The sequence below is a fragment of the Anabrus simplex genome, chromosome 1, assembly GCF_040414725.1.
Source record: "Anabrus simplex isolate iqAnaSimp1 chromosome 1, ASM4041472v1, whole genome shotgun sequence".
NCBI lineage: Eukaryota > Metazoa > Arthropoda > Insecta > Orthoptera > Tettigoniidae > Anabrus > Anabrus simplex.
Window position 1 is genome coordinate 472,612,447 of NC_090265.1, and position 16,864 is coordinate 472,629,310.

Here is a 16,864-nt window from a genome sequence, read left to right on the forward strand (position 1 = left end):
CGGTTCGACGTTCATCATACGTCCGGTGAACTATACTCGTTCATCCGGTTCGACATACCACAAACGGCCAGTGCAGATGGAACTTAGAATGCCTATTACACACGCATCACTGCTATTTTCTGGGATCTTTTTTTTTTTTCTCACCTTACAAATCGAGAAGTTCAATAAAAAACTGATTCATATATGTTGATTTAGACTTATATCAATCATGAAATGTGCTCTGTTGAGTTTCAAGGAAGTTGCTTTAGAAGGTATCACATCCTTTCCTGCCATCTCGAGAATGCTTTGTGAACTATATCTAACTTGAAAATCCTTGCCACTTATAAAGGGGAAGTACCAAAAGCAAATACTTTGCAGGCTAGAGGCTACTCAGTCACAGAAGAATGGCCGGGCCGTCTCATTCTCTTATGGACACACAGATTATTCCTTTGATAGATGTCAGTGGTGGAAGTGGTGCATTGGGAAGCAATATTTTCGGTAGTGCTACAACAGTAACTATGCAAAGCAAGAGGTTACTGCAGAAGTGGCAGACATCGCAAATGAAGAAGAAACAGCTTCATCTGTAATAACTTAGTCTGTTGTTCACTGGTTGTGCAAGAGGTAGATTTCGTCATGAGCACAAAAAAGATCACCCTCGTGGGTGTACTGGGTACCAAAAAGCCTTTGGATTCTGTTTTAGATGATTTCTGCTGTTTTTTGGCGACAAAGTGATTGACCTAATTGTTTGAGAGACAAATAGGTATGTGGCAGAATGTTGCAGAGTTGTAGGATAAAAATATAATGATATAATACGCTTAAGTACAGTAGTATTTTAGTGCAGTTAGTATACTAATTACCTTATTGCCGTGTGATCCTTGGGTACTATCCTACACTTTTCTTTTTTTGCACAGAATAAGTTATTTTACCTTTGATGATTTTTCATTATCTGTAAATAAAAGTAAAGAATGGTTAAGGATGCAGGTGTAGAAACTATGAGTGTAGCCAGGCATTAAGGAGTGTGAGGCAGGACTTGGAGAGATTGAGGGAGATAATTAGGATTCTTTCCAAGGACAGGAAGGAAGGTAGGTCTCCCTCAAGCAATATATGGTATACGGTAGGTGTACAAGAGGTATAGGAAGTAAAGGGGGGAGTTGTGGAAAAGAGGTGTTCTAATTTTTTAAGGGGAAAAAATTTGCGGGCTAAGGGCTCTATTCAGGACCAGAATTGAGGACAGGTGTTGGTGAGAAATCGGTAGAACAGCTAAGGAAAGATGAGTAATAGGGAAATGTTTCAGAGGAGTGCAGAAGTAGGAGGAAAGGAAAAGGTAGGAAAGGGAAATGTAGAGTAGAGGATAGGAAAAGAAAGGTGGTACAGGGTCATGGGAGAGAGATAAGAGAGGAGTAGGAGGTAGCTTCTGTAGCCGGGAGGCGAGGGGATCAAATGAGGTGGGTTGGGTTGAGGTTCATGGGAATTCCATCGTTAGACATGCGGGGAAAGTGTGTGGAAGAAAGGGAACCAGGGTAGAATGTTATCCAGGAATTAGATTAAAGCAGATGTTGAGGAATATAGAAGAGAAGGAGGAGGGAAAAGAGAAGGTGGAATTTTATCACATTGGTTCCAATAAGGTAAGCAGGTATAAGTACCAACATAGTTGGGGATGTTTGGGATCTAGTTAATGCAGCATGGCTGGAAAGCAGAGATTTTATCAGTGGAATACTGACTGGAAGCAAATACAGTAGAGACAATACGCGACACTTACGGATTTCACCTTGTTAAAATGGGAGACAATTCGACGGTGGCGCTCCTAGTGACTTGACCTGAACAAATCGTGCTAAATTCAAATATCAATGGAAATGTATATACGGAAGTGGATAAATAAATTATGTCTAGAAAGAAAGTGGTATTGAGATATTAACTTCGAAGTTGCTAAAGCAATTCTGGATAAATGAATGAAGAATTATTTAAAAGGTTATTATTCAAAGACTGAAATTAGACACATAAACAAGATATAAAATGGGCTGCTGTGAAATGGCTTGATCTTTCATTTATGCATTACTTTTTTAGCTTTAGCATTCCTGCCTGAACTTTTACGGTTGGATTTGTCTTTTTCTCATTTAAAAAACATTGTACGATCACATTAAGACACTTGGCAATAAAAATATTGTCACATTCCTTACACACATGATGCAATGAATTAACATTTAAAAGCTGGACAATTTTCCTCTTAACATGAAACCTACTAACAGAAAGAAAATCTATAGAATTCCGGCTTTAATCTGAGAAGAGGGATTAAAGAAAGAAAAGAATGAAAATGTTGTCAATAGTGATGCTTTGAGGAATATTTACGTACAATTAGAGTAAAAATGTAACATACCCTTGGCTGTATTGTCGAGGATTTTTAAAGTCGCTGGCCCGGAAATGATCTGAACAGATCTTATAATTCTTATATAAGCGTAATGTCCCTTCTTTCTTGTACACCTTATCCAAATCACTTCTGTGACATTTCAAAACCCACAGATCACACCTACAACAACACATCGGTATTGAAGGTTAACTGCTGCACTATACAATAAAATATGCGTATTACATTTTATGCCAGTTAAAATATGGGTCGAGCAGGTCAGAAGATTATGAAGTACTATAAAAATCTCTGTCACTGGAAGAATATATATGCAAACACAATATTACTTACATGTTCTTGTCACGAGGGAACCTGAAGAACGACCGCGCATTTTTCTCTACTTCGTAATTACTGTAGCCAAACACAGCACATACCTTTTCCCTCATGTTGAGAGGAGATATCAAGGAATGACACACGCTACTATTTAATTATGTCAACTCACTGAAAACACATAAATAACACCAAAACCTTCACACAAAAATACACGTGCTCTTATGAGAGAATCAGTACTGTTCAGGTCTATCCGCTAGAGTGAGCTCCAATAGCTGTCCCTCGATATCTCGCTCAGTGTCGCGTATTGTCTCTACTGTATTTGCTGGAAGATGATCGGGGATTTAAATGAGACTATGGAGTGGGTATGTGAGAAACTGGGAGTGAGATTTCGAGATCCTAATGGGTGGGTAGGAGATAGGGATCTGTGCTCAGATGGCCTGCACTTGAACCGTGGTGGAACATTCAAGGAAACGAGGTGGACTAGGGAGTGGTGATAAGAGTACAGGGATCTGGAAGTCAAGTAGGGATGAAGTGTTGAACTGTAGAAGTACTGTAAAGAAAGGAATAGTATTAAGTAATTTAATAGTGATATATACTTATCACATATTGTAATAGGAGTTGAATTTTGGCTGAGAAATGATATAATAGATGTAGAAATATTCTCACGGAACTTGAGTGTTTGTCATAGAGACAGGATAGGAATGGTAGGAGGGGTAGTATTCATTCTGATGAAAGAAGAATTCATAAGCTAAGTTGAAGATGACAAACATGAAATTCTAGGTTTAAGGCTTATCTCTAAAGATAATAGGCAACTTGATGTTTTTGGAGTGTGCCAACCTGTAAAGCATGGCACTGACTCTGATGTAGAATTATTTGATAAGACAATCGGCTATATGGGAAATAACATGGAAAGGAATGTGATTGTATCAGGTGATGTCAATTTACCAAATGTAAATTGGCAAGGTAATGCGAACTTCAGGAATCATGTCCAACAAATGGCAAATAAGTTAATCTGGGAAGGACAGCTGAATCAAGAAGTGATGGAACCAACTAGAGGGAAGAATATTCTAGATGTGATGCTGGTAAAAGCCGGCCCTGTGGTGTAGGGGTAGCGTGCCTGCCTCTTACCCGGAGGCCCCGGGTTCGATTCCCGGCCAGGTCAGGGATTTTTACCTGGACCTGAGGGCTGGTTTGAGGTCCACTCAGCCTATGTGATTAGAATTGAGGAGCTATCTGACGGTGAGATGGCGGCCCCGGTCTAGAAAGCCAAGAATAACGGCCGAGAGGATTTGTCGTGCTGACCACACGACACCTCGTAATCTGCAGGCCTTCGGGCTGAGCAGCGGTCGCTTGGTAGGCCAAGGCCCTTCAAGGGCTGTTGTGCCATGGGGTTTGGTTTGGATGCTGGTAAAAATACCAGATGAGCTCTATAGAGAAACTGAAGTAATAGATGGTATAATCACAAAGCTGTTTTCATTGTAGTTAATAATAAATGTGATAGAAAAAAAGGTTGTAAAACTGGAACTATTAGGCAATAAAGTTTAGAGAGCGATCCAAGTCATCTTCATATATGCGACGAAGGACCCTGGGAGTGGAAGGTAGAGGCTTCCACTACTCGTAACTTCAACACTAGAAGAACAGAATGGTTTACTTTTTGCCTAACCACCTTTTCCCCTAGGAATTAATCTGGTACTTTTTTTATGTAGGCCATTTACCATTCCAGAGTTGAAAATCTTGTTTCTAAAATTTTCAACTTCTTGGTAGTGAATCAAATAAACATTGTTCTGAACTAATCAAACACATACATCTTTACTTAAATCAACATACAATAGGGGTGTGATAGACATTACCAATGGTTTCTCACCAAGATGGCTGCAGTATGAATTCAACCCAATGCATGTGAGATTTAAAAGAAAAATGGAAAGATCATGTACCAGTAGTTTTAATTTCCATGTAAAACTAGAAGTACCACATGATCGTAATATCAACAGTCATGTAAAACTTCAAGCTTGCTTAACATGTGTACAAATCAATATTCCTTATTTATGTAGGCTACTACATATTTTTCAAAAAGTATTTTTAAAAGACTACATTTTCAATAAATGGAACTTTACCTATTTTTAAAACTGTCCTGTGTATATGAATGACTGTTTGTACCTAATATTTTCTCTGCTACCATGCTTATTATGTTACAAAGCTCCTGTTTCATTCTAGTCCTCTTTCAAAATATTTTCTGGTAGTATTGAAACCTGTAGATAAACTATATCTTGTAGAGCATATCGACACTTCTTATTTTTCTTCAGGTGATTATTTCTAATTCGTATTTCCATAGATTAGTGTCTTCTTCACTCATCCAAATGATGCTGTATGGTCTTTCTTTGCTCATTGCATGAAATTTGTAATATCTTGTGTCAATACTTTGTGTATAAAGGAACTCATCCATCTATTAAACTCCTCTCCGTTTCTTGGTGATTTGTTTGTTGTATTCCACAATGGTGTGTGATTCACAGTACTTTCCTCTCCATTTAGTTGTGATATAATATTTTTTATAACTGTAAGGGTGCTGTTGTAACTGTATTATTTCTTCACAGCTTTGAGTGTGTTTATGTTCATCTTTGTTCAGGTTTATTTTATTTGTACATGAGGTATTTATGTATGTTTTGTGATCCTCTATTTTAATATTATGAAAATTAATGCCTGGTAATGTATTATAACTAGCTTGTCTGCTTAAATATAACCTATAAAAAATATAAAATTGTTACTGTATATAATTTGTCTTTTACAGTACATATCCAATTAATATTATTTCCAATTGAATTATGAGGTGTATTATAGATAATTTAATTGCTAAACTTTTATCATAATGATCTTTAAGGTAGAAGCAAAAATAAGGAAAGTGATATTCTGATCACAGTGGCTTATATTTCTTAACAACAGGAAAGAGTTTCAATATAATAGCCTACTATAACATAGTTTTCCATTGGTAATCTATTTCATATTGGCACAAATTATCTGGTGTGATGGTAAAAAAATATTTCCCATAAAAGATAACTAAAATATGTTTCATGGAAGGAAACAAACAAGTAATGAATCAAATCATATATAGAATGGTATGAATAAGAACACAATCATAGTAGGATAAACACATTGACAGATCAGAATGGCAAGAAGGTGCAACAGAAAGAGGACAAAAGGACAAATATGAAAACACAAAAGGACAGAGAAAATTTTGTCATCTTCTTACACTGACGTCTTGACATAGATAGGCTCTTCTCTCCTTAGGATCACCCTGTCTCATTCCCATCCTTAAGAAATTGATTACCAAGTTGAATAAAAAGGGTTGCCTCCTACCATAATTAGTACCATAGAAATATTAATGGCTACTGTGTGTACTGTGTCTTGAACTGTAATAAAAAGTTATACACTAACATACCCACTAAAGACAGTTTTTACTATTATCCATAAAATTAATATTTGAATTGCAAATAGGGCGACCAACCATCCCGTATTTTAAGGTAATTTGTAAATGTCCTGCACAGGATGTCATTTGTTCCACAACTGTTTCGTTTTCTATCTGAACGAATTTTATTGTCATCAGTGTGTATTTTCATAATATGTTACTGAACTTCAACTAACCATAGTGTAATCGTTGCCAACAGTATGATCTTTGAAAGTGCAAAGAAGCAGATCATAGCTAGAGCGCTGTGCGGATATACAAAATGTTATCCACATTGCTCCGCATCCACACTTCCTTCATCCGCAAATGGTTATCCACGGATATTGTAAATATTTAACTATACTAGACCCAAGGTATTGAAATGGACAGGTCTGTTAACATAATACAATTGGCCTGATAACCTGGCACCAGAACCCCTACTGTCACAGGTTTGTGAGAGATTTTCTCTTGCAACATCTACCGACGTATTAAGTGGTTCCCTTTTGAAACCTTTTTTTCCTTCTTTCCACTAATTGTGGGCAGGAGCCAGATAGGCTCAGGTCACATTTACTGCTTTATGGTCTCAAGGCTCTTTAGATATCACCATTCTCCCATACCAATGTCAAGGGTCGCGTAATCACAAGCAAAAATAAGAGTATACGTGAGTGAAAATCAATAAACTTCATTATTTAGAAATCATCAGCAAAATTATCCACACTACCATATAGTTTGCATCCACCAAGACACTAACTTCATGAATTTTTAAAATGGTTTTGGTGTCGGATAGTGATGACTGTACTACATCGTCACAAAAAAAGAAAGCTGTCATTTAAACCCGAGAAGGCAAAAGTGAAAAATAAGACATATACAGTGGAACCTCGATAATTCAAATTTGATTCATTCAATTCGAAGCAGCTCTCGTTCCCGTTAACATGAGGTATGGTTTTGCATGTTATTTAAATTGTTTAATTCAAAATACAGATAATTCGTAATCTGAAGAACATTGTCGGTCCCATTAGCGAAATTCAGATTTTCAAAACCGCTTTTACATTTTTAAAAATAGTATTTTACGGAGTAATTTAAATTCAGAATTTCTCCGAGTCCCAATAGAATGGGTCTTCCAGAAAGTGCAAGGTAGCTTTCTGCACTTCCACTCACTTCAGTGTGTCTACAGTGTGCTTCATAATTGCTAAGTTCGAGTGAAATTGTAATTCTTTTGTATCAGCATTTTAAGGAACACCACAAGATCACGTACCAGGCAGTGTGCAAAGAAGCATAATCCGTGAACACTGGCGATGCCGACAGTTGGCTAAAAAGCATGGCTCATATAATCAGTTCGTATGCACTGAACAACGTTGTCAATGCCGATGAAACTGCATTATTTTTATGCCGAGCCCAAACGGATTTACGGTTTTAAAGGAGAGAAGAACCAGGCCAGAAAATCGTACAAGAGTGGGGGTCACTGTACTGTGTTGCAATGCAGACAGAAGCGAGAGACTTTCTCCCCTTGTCAAAAAGCTATGATGTTTTAAGGAAGGCTGTCAGGCACTTTCCGTGCGAGTACATGACATCTAAAAATGTTAACAGTTCAGTAATTCAAACAATAAAGCACTTGCACAGGGGAGCCAGCATAATATGTCCTCGTCTTTGAATCCTGCTTTTTTTTTTTCTTCTCCATTGCGTGAGGTTATGTTTGCCAGCGATTCATCCGAGTGCATTATTTGAATAATGTAAATCCGCCTTGATGGGTACATTTCGGAAATAATTTTTTTTTTTCCATGGCATTTGAAAGGTTTAAACTGTGAATCAAGGGGATTGCATGCATTAATGGGTCTTAGAATACTTTGACGTGGGAAGGGTTGGCATTTCTGAACTATGAGAGAAGTGCCATGGCGGGAAATCGTACAACGATAGCAAGAGACTTTCTCCCCTCATCATAGGAAAGCTCGATAAACCACAATGTTTTAAGGGCATTGGGTACTTTCCATGTAAGTACAAGGCATCTAAAATGCATACAGTACAGTAATCCAATGAATGAAGCACTTGTACAGGGGACCTAGCATACATTTCACCTCGTCTTTGAATCATGCTTTTTTCTTTAATTGCGTGAGGTTATTTTTATCAGTGTGCCGCCCCGTGGTGTAGGGATAGCGTGCCTGCCTCTTACCCGGAGGCCTCGAGTTCGATTTCCGGCCAGGTCAGAGATTTTTACCCAGACCTGAGGGTTGGTTTGAGGTCCACTCAGCCTACATGATTAGAATTGAGGAGCTATCTGACGGTGAGATAGGGGCCCCGGTCTAGAAAACAAAAAATAACGGCCGAGAGGATTCGTCGTACTGACCACACGACACCTCATAATCTGCAGGCCTTAAGGCTGAGCAGCGGTCGCTTGGTAGGCCAAGGCCCTTCAAGGGCTGTAGCGCCATGGGGTTTGGTTTGGTTTTTTTAAATGTTTGTCAGTGAGTTATCGAAGTTCATTATTTGAATACTGTAAATGCACCTTATTGGATATATTTTGGAAATGGCTTTTTCCATGGCATTTGAAAGGTTTAAACTGTGAATCAAGGTTAACTGCATGCAGTAACGGGTCTTACAATATTTATTGACGCGGCAAGGGTTGGTATTTCTGAATTACGATTTGGCGGTTAATTCAAAATCACGAAATTCGAAGTCTGATTTTTGCGTCCCAACGACTTTGAATTAACGAGGTTGTACTGTATGTGCATATAATGTAAAGTCGGAAACCAACATGCCATACATATCTCCTGATCGAAGTAATGTCCATAAAATGTTTTGTAAACTTTGCAAGAAGACGTTCAATACATTTAATGGATTTAAGATCTTCAACCCACAGACTGGAAAGGAAATTGTACAATAAAATTAGTGAAATGCTTGTCTATGTTATTACTTCAATAAGAGTACTTGATTTAAAAAAAAGGAAATGTGGTAACACAGTGCTTTTGAAAATGTTAAAATTGTTGTTTCAAATTCACTGCTAAAAATGTAGCTGTCCCCATGGAATGTCCCCCTTTTTTTACTGTCTTACCCCTCGTTCCTTCCTTCAACAATTGGTCACCCTAATGGCAAATGAATACGGGGCATACATATTTTATCAGTGTCTCTGACTTGTTGGCCAGCTCTATTTAGTGACTAATTGCATGCAGATGTTCAGGAACAGCTAGGACTCATCCATAGAGGAGGAAACATTCTACTAAAAAATATTAACCTTTGACCTTAACTACTTAACATAAATAACTTTCTTACAGTAAAACAGAGTCACTGAGATCAAAATATTACTTGCAATATATATTGCGTACACCTCAAGAAATATCATTTTAGAAGAAAATTTACAGTACATCTTTCATGATTTGCACCCTTTGTTGTTAGCTTGATTGCATGAATATTATTTAATTATGTTTGATTGTACTCGCATATAACTAGCAACCAGTGACACGTGTGTTTCTTGTGATGGCTTCTGTTTGGTTTGTGCTTTATATGTTTATTGTAATAACTGCACTGAAAAATGATATAATGCTCTCATTCTATTTGTTTTCTAAGATCGTACATTATTGACATATCAGTCTTGGTGATAGATAATATTGTGATGTGTGTAACAAGCCCAAACATGTACAAAATGGCTTGAATTTCAAGTACATACAGTGTGTTCTGACATTCAAAATTAATCTACATTGTTCTTTTAATTCTGAAAGGTAACAGATTCTTATGGAAGGAGTAAGAAACTAATCTTCCCCTTCACTGTCAAGTTTTTTCGTCACCAGTATATCCCTTGTCATAGTAATTTAATTACCAGTATTTGTTCCTCTTTCAAGTAATTTTCAGCCAGTAAGTGTGTTCTAGTTGGAAATTCTCACAAAATAACAGTTAATCCATTCTTCCTAAAACTGCACAAGATCTTTTTTTTTTAGTAAGATCGTTTCTTGAATACTTGTAAGATATATCATATTTTATAAATTAACTGCAATCACTCACTAGCAAGTTTAATGGTGTAGTCTGAGTGCATCAAGGATTCTAAATGACTGAATATCCAATTCTAGAACCACAAGTTGTGCTGCAATGCTGGCACATCAAAACTACCAAAACTCATATTTTTTGTACAACCTGGTGATCATTTCTTTTGATTTTCTGCTTCTTTTTTATTGGACTCATGCTTGCATCACTGTTGTTCAAAACATTGTAGGCTGTCATGGACAATTCATCACCATATCAGGTGGTCACATATTATATCCGCCCAGTTACTGATGTCAGTTTGGTATTTTTTAATACTAGACTTGAGAACATCCTTGTATCACTATTTTCTTGTCCTTCCTAACTCCGTTGCCCTTCTTTGATAGAGAGACTGAAATTCTCTCTTAATTACTCATTTAAAAACTGTGAAGATACTTCCTACATAACAATTGACAAAGAAAAGTTGGAAATGTTGTCGTAACCTCTTCTTGACTTCTTAAACTGCAAGTGGTACCCAGTTCTCAGTACCAATGACTGATATGTAAACTGATAGTTTATATACATCTTCACTTATACCAGTAAGATGAGAATAAATAAATTTACTTATATGTATAATCTTGGAAAACTAATTCTATTCCTGTAGACACTAGTTTTTACACTAGTTTTTCATGCAAATTATGTTGATTGTGTTGGATGATGGCTCTCTTTGTGGCTTTGTTTTCAATTTGTTTGCATGCTTTTGTGACTCACTTTGACACTTGCTCGCTGGCAGATTCTTGTGCCCTTCCACGTGCACAGGGAAATTGCACAGAACGCTTGCCACGATGGTACTTCGATGCCTCAGAAAACAGATGCATGCCGTTTTATTATAGTGGTTGTAATGGAAATGGCAACAGGTTTGAAACTCAAGAAGCATGTGAAAAAGATTGTCCACCAAAAATAGGTAAGTTGTGGCTTAGAGTTATCAAAATATATTTTATATATACTATTTCATTGTTGGATAATTACCATTTACTCTTGATTACAGAAAGAAAAAACAATTAAATGAGGTGTAATTGAACTGTAACATTTAAGATTTAGGTATTCAGTTTTGCCTCAATGTAGCTCAGTAATGTTGTCAGTGATGATATTATGTAAAAACAAATATCACAGCCACACAGAGATTTTTCTTTACCTAAATATAAGCAGATTTCCCCAACTTGTTTCTAAAAACAAACAAACAAATGAAAAACAAAAGGAAGAATAAAGTAGAACAGTCTTCAGCACTGGACAGTTACTATCATTCAGATGGTGTGTAGTACTAACCTCACTGCACTGATTTACACTAAATTTATAGAATGACTCTAAAAGAACATGAATGCAATCTCAAAATCTAAAGTTATAACATTTCCTTACTGAACTCCTATACTGAAGCATTGTGTGTGTTTTTTTTGTAGTAGTAGTAGTAGTAGTAGTAGTAGTAGTTATAACTCAAGAACTGCTGGACATATTTTTATGCAGTTTTGGTTGTTGACCAGAGGATCTCTGAATGAAGGTTACCATGTACTAAGTACTGAAATGTGATGAAAAGAAGCCAAGCAGTACTAGTTTCTGTAAAATAATTCTTAAGTACAAGCCTAAATCATTAGAGCATTCCTGAGACCCAGCTTAAACCAAACCTAAATTGTTAGATATCCTCAGACTATGAGTAATAATTACAGAGTATAAAATGTTCTGCAAAAAGGTATGAGAAGGGATCGTATATGTACCAGTAACTTAAAAGGCAACCCACAAGAACAGTTTTTTTACATTGCATTTAACAGTAAAAAATATAACAAGATGTTGTGATATGTAGAGCTGTAATTTTATTTCTCTACCATTAGCTGATTGTAAAATGATTACCTAAAGTTGTAATCAAATACAAATTTAAAATTAACTTTTTGCAAGGCCCATTATTTTTGGTCAGTGATATTAAATTGCTCTATCGTCGTTTCATAAAATCTGGTTGACATAGAGCTGTTGGTAAAAGCTAGTTGATGAATGTAAAGAAATGCCTTTTGATAAAATTACTTTGGCTGAGCTGAGTGGCTCAGATGGTTGAGGCAATGGCCTTCTGACCCAACTTGGCAGGTTTGATCCTGGCTCAGTCCAATGGTATTTGAAGGTGCTCAAATATGTCAGCCTTGAGTCAGTAGATTTACTGGCATGTAAAAGAACTCCTGAGGGACTAAATTCCGGCATCTGGGCATCTCAGAAAACCGTAAAAGTCATTAGTGGGATGTAAAGCCCATAACATTATTATCATAAAATTACTTTGTTATGGTTTGTCTTAATTTGCTTGGTTTTATGCAGTGAAAGCCTATTGGAATCTCTAATGCATAGGTGGGCAGCGAGAGAGCACCACTCCTTGAGCTAACGGCATGAGCGCGGAAAGAGCCGAGAACAGCTGACTTCTAACAGTTAGTGCTGTGAAGACTAGATGGCAATATACGAAGTCAAGCCTCAAACAAAGCCACAGAAATGTACCTGGCTGAGTATATTATGTTCACGCAACACAATCGTACAGTTCATTTGTTGTTCATTGTTTATGCTGTATTCCTAAACAAGCTTTTATATTGGTCTGCAGTATTTCTATAAGCTCTCATAGGGTCTATCCTCAGTTTGAGATATCATCTACAGGCTACTCATCAAAAAGATCAAGTGGCCTCAAGTCCACATCATACTTTAAGTTTTATAGAAATTATTTCTCAAGTTATTCTTATAATTTTAAATGTTTTAAATATTTTTGTAGCTTTTAACTTCACTAATTGTTTTTTTTTTAGAACTGTTTAAATGTGTAGATCCAACTTCACAATTGTTTTCAATTTTAGATTTCTTTACAAACTATTCCTTTTCTAATCGCCCTTTGGACAGCCTCTAGGTAAAGGAACAATTCTGCCCGAAGGCATGTCCGAACCTCCGCAGAGGTGTGCCTGAGCCCAAGTTTACATACGGTAGGGTGGCCAGTTCCTTTCCACTCTTCCATTCCCTTAGCCCCCACCAACAGCACGTGGCAACCCATCCAAATCTAATGCACTGAATAGAACGAGACATGGGCACAATAAAACTGTTCAAAGTTGAAATCTGTCTACAAACGTGCCTCTTCACTAGTTGTAAGTGCAAGTCGTGCAAGCACCTGCTAGGCCACCTTCTGTCAGAGCACATACTCTGCTGCTTTACACGCCTGAGCTGGAACGCTGCTCATTGAGCCAAATTTTGTCCACCTTTGCTCTAATGTATTACTCACTGGCAGAACGTTTTAAGACTCAAGTAGAACTAAAGAAATCCATTGTTTAGATCTGAACTGCAGTCCTTCCCTGTCCATGTAAAAGAGCAGAATACAACCATTTGTCTTGTTAAATATTAATCTTGGTTACATTAAATTTGAATGTCACACATGGGTTTTTGATGCTTTGTACAAAAGCATTGCCACCTAAATGAAGTATTACTTCTTTATTTAAGATCAATCATAAGGTAAACTTGTCATTCATCTTCATCAGCATGAAATGCTTGCTCAAAATTAATGCAAAATACGCCAAACCATAATCTAGAGCATTCCATTCAAATAGCTAGTACAGTTATGTGATGTTGAAAATGCACTATGATTCTTTGAGCATCAATTATGACAAATTCTTGCCTACACACAAGCATCATGTACTCTTCAAGTACTAATAACACCACCACTTAGGAGGATCATTCCCATATCATTGACAAAATGTCCACACAAAAATGTTTAAAACTCAAATTTATGAAAATGAATTATACAGAAAGGCTTTTGCAGTCTGCTCACCATGTTTCTTTATGCATAATGCTGAGAGACCGTTACCATTAAATATGGTATATAGAGTAGTAGACCTATACTATCCTGAGAGAAGCTTCAGTACATAGTATACATTGACTATAAAGGTAAAGGTGCATTCTGCCCGAAGGCATGTCTGAACCTCCGCAAAGGTGTGCCTGAGCCCGAGTTTACGTATGGTAGGGTGGCTAGTTCCTTTCCACTCCTACATTCCCTTATCCCCCACCAACAGCGCGTGGCAACCCATCCAAATCTTGACCACACCCAATGTTGCTTAACTTTGGAGATCTCACGGGATCCAGTGTTTCAACACAGCTACGGCATTTGACAACATTGACTATAGAGTAGGTTTAATCAAAACTTCTTTGTAGGAATCTTGGAATATTCAGATTCTTCAATGTTGTTGTGATTTTCAGAATTCATAATCACATTGGAAATAAGAATGCACACATGTGAGAAAAAGGTCGATTAGCTTATTTGTCACCGAAAGTTTATTTATAATAGAAAAAATGATCAAGTAAGGGAGTAAAGTCACAGAATAACAAAACTGTCTCACTGCCTAGGTGACATTACTGTATTGCCTCTTACAGTGATGTTCTGAACTAATGAGGTTCATTATTATTATTATTATTATTATTATTATTATTATTATGTAAAAAAACACATATAACTGAGAATATTACTGTTAGAACAGTAATAAATTGATAGATTGATCCCTAAAACATGAAAAATTAGAGCACATTTAAAAACAATGTTACATAATCACACCTTATATTTACACATTTGAGAGAAGGTCTTACAGATCCAGTCCCTATCAGAAAAGTAGTAGGACAAGGATGTCTGCTCTCCACCAATTCTGGTTTAAAGCTTTTTCTGCGAATAGATGATGGCGGAAGCTCTAGAAGGCACAAGTTTAGGAGTAAAAATCAATTGAATACCCATACAAGTACTTAAGTTTGCAGTTTTCAGGCTATTCTAGCTGGTAGTCCATTTACCTTGCAGGCAATGCTGTCAAGAGCTGCATCAATGGTGCAGAAATATGCTATGAAAATAAACACTCAAAGACAAAATGCATGATAGTCTCGAAATTCCCCAAACCTCTTTGATTAAAGATTGATGGTTCAGATATAGAACAAGTCAAGTCTTTTACTTACCTAGGTCAGAAGATTACAGAGGATGGAAGGTGCACCACACTACTGAAGTTAAAAATGCCATATTGCTCAGGGGAAAAGAGCTTTTAAACAGAAGAGGAGGTTGCTCTGTACCAGTCAACTTAGTCTTCCCCTCTGAATTAGAGTGATATATTTGTTTGTGCAGATAGTTGTATTGTATGTCTGTGAAGTGTGGACACTAAATAAAAAGAAACACCCTGAAGCCATTGAAATGTGGTGCTACTCTAAGGTGATAAATGTGACGTGGAGAGATAAGATGTCAAACACTACAGTTCTAAACACTGTGAACCAATGGAGATCAATCCTTTGCACCATCCATAAGTCATCTTGCATGGTGGGGTCACTCAGTTCACTATTCCAATTTGATGAGAACTGTGGCAGAAGGCTTCATTGCAGGAAAACATCCACAAGGAAGACCTAGAAATATCTTCCTTAAACAAATTCTAATTGACATTCAGGCACAGAATTATGTTTCAGTGAAGGAAGCAGCAGATGACAGGATAATCTGGAAATGTTTTATGGCAACTGATCAGTCTTAGGACTGTTAACCGATGATGACGATGATGATATTTCTATTAGGGTTGGGTCTCAAAAATGTTCAAAAAGAAATTATTGAGCTGCAGTCCAGTTAATGTTGACAAACACTGATAAATATTATATGAGTTACTTTTGTTTTACTGATAAATTACTCACCACTCCAGCACTACATGCCCAAAATGTCAGCCATTTGAATTCGGATGAGTGATCGTAAAGGACACTGTGTAATAAAAGGAATAAATGTTACAAACAACACTCACTGTTTGGAAAATTATCTGTCTGGTGGTATGCTCAAATCTAAGTTGTTATGCAACCAGAGGTGCTGACTTCTAAGATTTACTGGGATTTTTTGGGAGTGCTGTCCCTTAATAAAAATGCATAATGAAGTAATAATATATAATTTTATGTTGAGTAATAATTCTGAACAACATAGTATTTCATTATTATAACAAAGAAAGTTGTTGAGAGTGATAAACATAAACACTGTGTTCATAGTCTGTTTATTCAATTTAACGAGCAGCCCCAACAGCACTCTCTTTTATTCTTTGTTTGTTAAACAGTTACTAGGCAGCAGTCCCATTGCAATGCAAGGAAAATCACTGCCCACAGCACACCAGTATATCATAGTTTGTACTAATGCCAGTTGCCATTGGGTTTGTGTAATTGTAGAAAGAAGCTGGAAATTTCTAGACACACAGAAGTTTGGTAATACTGGGGATGCTGAGCACTATCAATAATAATTTTGTGGGCACTCAGAATGCAAAACACCTCTGCAGTTGGCACCACTGTATGCAATCATAGTAACATTGTTGTACTTTGCATGGGAGTCATAGTTAAACAGTCTCACATAGCACATAGATCTTAGTGATCCATAATTTCTATAATTTGTATGCTGCTGCTGCTGCTGCTGCCTCAGAATTTCCAAATTGTGGCGTCTTCTGTTACTACAACTTATGTGCTAGACAAGGCTTCATAGATATTTTTTCTGAAAATAACTGAATTTTTGCAAAAATGTAACATAATAATAATAATAATAATACTTTATTAATGGTAATACTATTTTACAGAAACCCCTCTTGGAGATTAGACCTCATTTTTTTAAAATTATTTGTCTTCCAATTAAAATGTATCAATTAAATAAGAAAAATAACATCAGACAAGGATTTGGATTTTGCAAGTAAGTTTTGCATGAAGAGAAATGTGAAATACTGAAGTTTGCATGGATATCAGAGTATCAATTTCACGTAAAGAGAAGGTTTAGAAATTAAACTTGTGAAAATTAG

The 16,864-nt window shown here is 36.7% G+C and overlaps 1 protein-coding gene across 1 annotated transcript in view; it reads left to right on the forward strand.

Annotated features, from left to right (window-relative positions):
* The window catches only part of Ppn (Papilin), a 408,909-nt gene that overhangs the window by 313,959 nt on the left and 78,086 nt on the right, over positions 1-16,864 (forward strand). Inside the window, exon 28 of the mRNA XM_068227548.1 lies at positions 10,828-10,998. Within this exon, the coding sequence (XP_068083649.1) occupies positions 10,828-10,998 (171 nt within the window). The remainder of the gene's footprint in view (positions 1-10,827; positions 10,999-16,864) is intronic.